The sequence below is a fragment of the Lathyrus oleraceus genome, chromosome 2, assembly GCF_024323335.1.
Source record: "Lathyrus oleraceus cultivar Zhongwan6 chromosome 2, CAAS_Psat_ZW6_1.0, whole genome shotgun sequence".
Classification (NCBI taxonomy): domain Eukaryota; kingdom Viridiplantae; phylum Streptophyta; class Magnoliopsida; order Fabales; family Fabaceae; genus Lathyrus; species Lathyrus oleraceus.
In genome coordinates this window covers 202,719,538-202,724,074 of record NC_066580.1, presented here as the reverse complement: position 1 = coordinate 202,724,074, position 4,537 = coordinate 202,719,538, and the positions used below count along the sequence as shown (strand labels likewise).

At 33.2% G+C, this 4,537-nt stretch overlaps 1 protein-coding gene across 1 annotated transcript; it reads left to right on the top strand.

Annotated features, from left to right (window-relative positions):
• Positions 1-1,296: 1,296 nt before the first annotated feature.
• On the top strand, positions 1,297-3,877 carry LOC127118886 (ubiquitin-fold modifier 1). Its single transcript, XM_051049124.1, has 4 exons — positions 1,297-1,465; positions 1,547-1,644; positions 3,101-3,133; positions 3,552-3,877. Exons 1-4 carry the CDS (start codon positions 1,395-1,397, stop codon positions 3,626-3,628), a joined length of 279 nt encoding a protein of 92 aa, XP_050905081.1. The 5' UTR covers positions 1,297-1,394; the 3' UTR covers positions 3,629-3,877.
• The last annotated feature ends 660 nt before the right edge of the window (positions 3,878-4,537 follow it).

Here is a 4,537-nt window from a genome sequence, read left to right as displayed (position 1 = left end):
TCTAACCTCAACCTTATTCAAGTCACTTACACCATCTGCTTTACCATTGAGAATATCTTCAACCAGTTTTCCAATGACAACTTCAGTTTCATCAACATTAATTACAACCTTAGTTATGTTGTCAGTTTCATCCTCTATATGTCCATCATAATAATCAGGTTGAGAAACTGAATGTTGCACATACAAATGAACACTCTTATGTACCATACATAAATCAACTATCTCTTGGGTCCCTTTATCATCAGTCAAAGTAAACAAACCAATTGTTGGATCCTTGTATATTACTGTTCCAGATTCCTCATATCCCAGTTCTTTAACAATCCCTAACACCTCAAAACAACCCCACTTATCAACACCACACTTCACCTCAGCAACTGAACACCCATAACTTGACTCATCACCACCTTCGAAAAATACCCTATGGTGTATAACTACATGCACATATTCATTCATGATATACCTAAAAATTATAACATTTTGAATCAGGAACATAAAACCCTAAAATCCAAACCCAGATGAACCCTAAGTTAGAATTGGGCGAAGATTAAAAAGAAGAAAACAAACATTACCAGTATTATAGAAAGATGAGAAATCTGGGTGCTTTCTCCGTTCTTCATTCTTCGTACTTTCTTCGTTCTTCGTTCTTAGATTGAGAAAGATGAGAAATCTGAGTTTGAGAGAACTTCGGAGAATTGTGAGAAAGATGAGAAATATGGGTTTGAGAGACATTGCAAGGATAAACGTGTGAGAACGAAAAAGACTATTTTGCCTTTATGTATTACATTGTCAGGTCATCATAAACTAATACACATGTGTGTCACCTTTACATCTCAATTGACTATGACAAACGTTTTGGACGGTAAGGATAAACGTTAACCACTTTAAATAACTGAGGGATTAAAATGATACTTTTTAAAATTAAGGGACCAAAATGAACCGTACATAAAACATAAAGGAAAAAAAAAGGATATTAAGCCTATTTTAATTTATTAAACCCTCGATAATAACATAAATTAAATCACATTGCACACCAAAAGTTCAATTTAAATTCTAATAAAATCTTAATAAAGAATGAGTTGGACCATTAAATCACATGATGAGATAGCGAGAAACATGAATAATTTGGATAGAAGCCAATAAAAAAGTCATAAGAAAACCCTAATGAAAATTCTACAATGGTATGTTTAAAACAATTTAATTTTTTATATAAAAGTAAAATTTACACTATCAATAGATTTATAATTTATTTTTCTAATTTACACTACCAATAAATAAGCACTAAAAACACCCGTTAATTTATTTTCTTTTGTTAATTAATCTGTAGTGGTGGTGTTTTATAAGATATCGTGTGTTGAGACAGGTAGCGTTAGAATCATTGTTGGTGAATAGTTAGGATGGCGAACGGTGGTGGAAAGGTCTCGTTCAAAGTGACCCTAACCTCCGATCCAAAGCTACCCTTCAAAGTGTATGTCATCATCACACGTTCTCGTTTTTCTTTTTCATCGTTCTCGATCATTCTAATTTTCCTATTTTTTCACGATTTCAGGTTCAGCGTTCCGGAGGCTGCACCTTTTACTGCCGTTCTCAAATTTGCGGCCGAAGAATTCAAGGTCCCTCCACAAACCAGCGCTATTATCACCAATGGTAATTGCTTTTATCATCAAGTATTTCGAATTTCTAGTTTTTTTTTAGCTTTTTTGATTTGATAATTACACCGATTAGGTCATAGACAGATCGATTTATCCGATTTTGGGGGAATATGTAACGTTGTCAATCTCGATCTTTAAATTAGTTATGATATGACTGTGATCTGCTTCTGCATGGTTGTTCTTGTCATGGCTGCTATAAGCGCCGTTGTGGAGACTTCTGTTTGGGTAGCTTTAATGCATTTTTGAAGTTATTCATGTACCTTGTTGTATCTAGTTTCTATGTTTCTTGCACTATATCTGTTTCTTCCCTAGTTATACATTCCATATTTCTCTAATAAAATTTATCCCTATAAAATTGTTATCCTGCTTTCCTATGCATGCCGCTCCTGCGGTTGGCCTCTGAGCCATAAGTCCAATCCTTTTGGGTTTTGTTGTAGAGAAGGGATAAAAACACTCAATTTCTGTCTATAATTCAAGCTATAGACATGATCAATGATTGAATATTACTTATATTGCCGTCTGATCAATTTAGCCAACCCTGCCGAATGGAATAAAGCTGGGTTGTTGTTATAAGCTAACTAGCAATCATTTGGTATACTATCTCATGGAAGTTTTGGGGTCAAATGTCTTTCTTACCATCATTTAATTTTAATGTTGACTAGTGAGAAATAGGAAAAGAAGAAAAGTTCATTCATTTGTTGTAGTGGAACATTTAAGGTCTATTTGGTTTTAGAGATATTTTTTTGTTTACGTTTTTTCTGTTCATTTTTTGTTACAAAACAATCATGTAATTTTCACTTTGTTTTCTGTATTCAAATGTTTATATAGGAAACAGTTAAAGCATTTTTTTTACCGCTCTGCACATTGAAAACAGAAAAAGGTGAAACCAAAGACTCAGTTTTGTAAATCAAATTTTAAACGAAATGTTCCACTAAAACATAGAGGTAGTAGTGGTCAGTTAAATGTTTGGTAAAAGGAGAGTGGACTTAACTGATAGGATCAAACAGTGTGGCAGATACAATTCTTGCTGGTAGTTGTCCAATGGTAGGCATAAGGACCACTATAAGCCCCTGTTGGTGCTGTGCCTTGTGGCATGTCTCGTCTTTTGGATCGAGTAAACTCCTTCCCCCATATAAAACCGGGTTCAGTGCCGATAATGAATCATATAGTAGCTTTGTTCATTCTGTTTGTACTTTTTGGACTACATATCTTGTCCTGGTGGCGCCCTGTGTTTCATGTTATGATTTCTCTATACATTTTATGAAAAAAAATTCATGCGACATTGCTTAAATATAAGAGAGTTTTTTTGGGTGTTTTAACAAGTGATGATACATCTTGATGTTGAACACAATGCAAAAATGAAAGAAAATTTGCTCTATTCTTTCATATTTATGTTATATTATTATTAAACCCAGGCTTGCTATAACTCTTGTTACTTGCTATGCTTGCAGATGGTGTTGGGATAAATCCTCAGCAAAGTGCAGGTATATCCTTGTTTTTTTCCGGTGTATATCTATTATTTCTTTTTGCTGTATGTTACTTGACGAATTTGCATATCTTTACTTTTTTGGTGCATTGCTGCATATCTTTATTGAAGTATATTAAAAAAGTTCATATTTTCTTGATCAAAGATCTTCTGTTACAAAATTTCTCCTTAAAATCTCAAAGATAATTATTAAACCAACCAAAAACATGTAGCATATTGCATTCACGGCTTCCTCTTTTCATTTTACATCTGGGATCCGAATAATCAGATATTCTGTTGCAATGTTCTGACATTGGTTTTTGTACTACCCATAAAATGGTTATGTTCTTGAATGCAATTAATGGATTACATTAGATGGAACGTAAGTGATTGTTGTTTTCTTTGATCTGACATATATATTGTGACACTTATTTCAGGAAATGTGTTCCTTAAGCATGGTTCAGAACTGCGGCTGATTCCGCGTGATAGAGTTGGTGCATCTGAGATGTTATAGGATGTCTGAGTTGAACACTTTTTTTATCTATCTTGTTGGCTATTGTAGTTCAATAAACACTGGTGTTTTATTTATATAATGTAATTGGTATTAACAGTGCCCTTTTGCCAAAGTTTAGTCCAATAATGAGTAGCCTCCACCTCTTCCCATAGTGACTATGTTTGTAATGCAGGCTTGTGCAAAAATTACTCAGGCAAGTAAGTTTGTAATGGAAATAGGGGGAATGTATATCTTCTTGCTATTGACAGAGATTGTCGTCTGATCTGCAACCTTGTCATTTTCAATTTTTTTGTTGAGATGTGTGATTCTCGTAAATCTAGAGTCAATATCTAATGACTAGTGAAATCCACATCTTTATTGTTTTAAGTTTTAAGCTTCCTAGTACTAATCTCTCACTCTAAACTCTCACTCAAGATTTAACACTGCCCGTGTAGAAGATTATGTTTGAATCCAGTATATCTGGTCAAGAGGAAAGAGACATTTATCCCCTCAATTCTTGATCAAAGTTAGGAAATCATGATTTGAGAAACACAATTAGTTGCGTGATATTTTCCAAACTATGACTACTTTTTTTGTACATTAAACAAAGGGTAAAAGGTCTGTTCAGTTCTCTTTTTTATTTCGGCTTGTTCACTCGCCTCCCAAAGCGACTTTATGGCCATAAATCATGACTTTTATTCCACCAGATCTGATTTGGGTATGTATTCATCATGTTTTGAATTTTTAGATATCTAATAAGTTCAATCTATGTTATTCAATCCTTGAAATTTTAACGTCGTTCAACATTTTATTGGTTTAATGGTATAAAATTGATATAGTCTATTATTATTGATGTAGAATAAATCTATTCTAATAAAATTATGATTAGTAGTGAGATATTAATTTTATATTTTTATTTAAAATAATAAT

What these genes read in the sequence shown, in the direction of transcription:
- LOC127118886 (XM_051049124.1), top strand. Translation starts at nt 1,395, where the DNA reads ATGGCGAACGGTGGTGGAAAGGTCTCGTTCAAAGTGACCCTAACCTCC. An exon ending in CAGCGCTATTATCACCAATG is followed by an intron (nt 1,645 to 3,100) that starts GTAATTGCTTTT and finishes CTATGCTTGCAG; the next exon opens with ATGGTGTTGGGATAAATCCT. An exon ending in AAATCCTCAGCAAAGTGCAG is followed by an intron (nt 3,134 to 3,551) that starts GTATATCCTTGT and finishes CACTTATTTCAG; the next exon opens with GAAATGTGTTCCTTAAGCAT.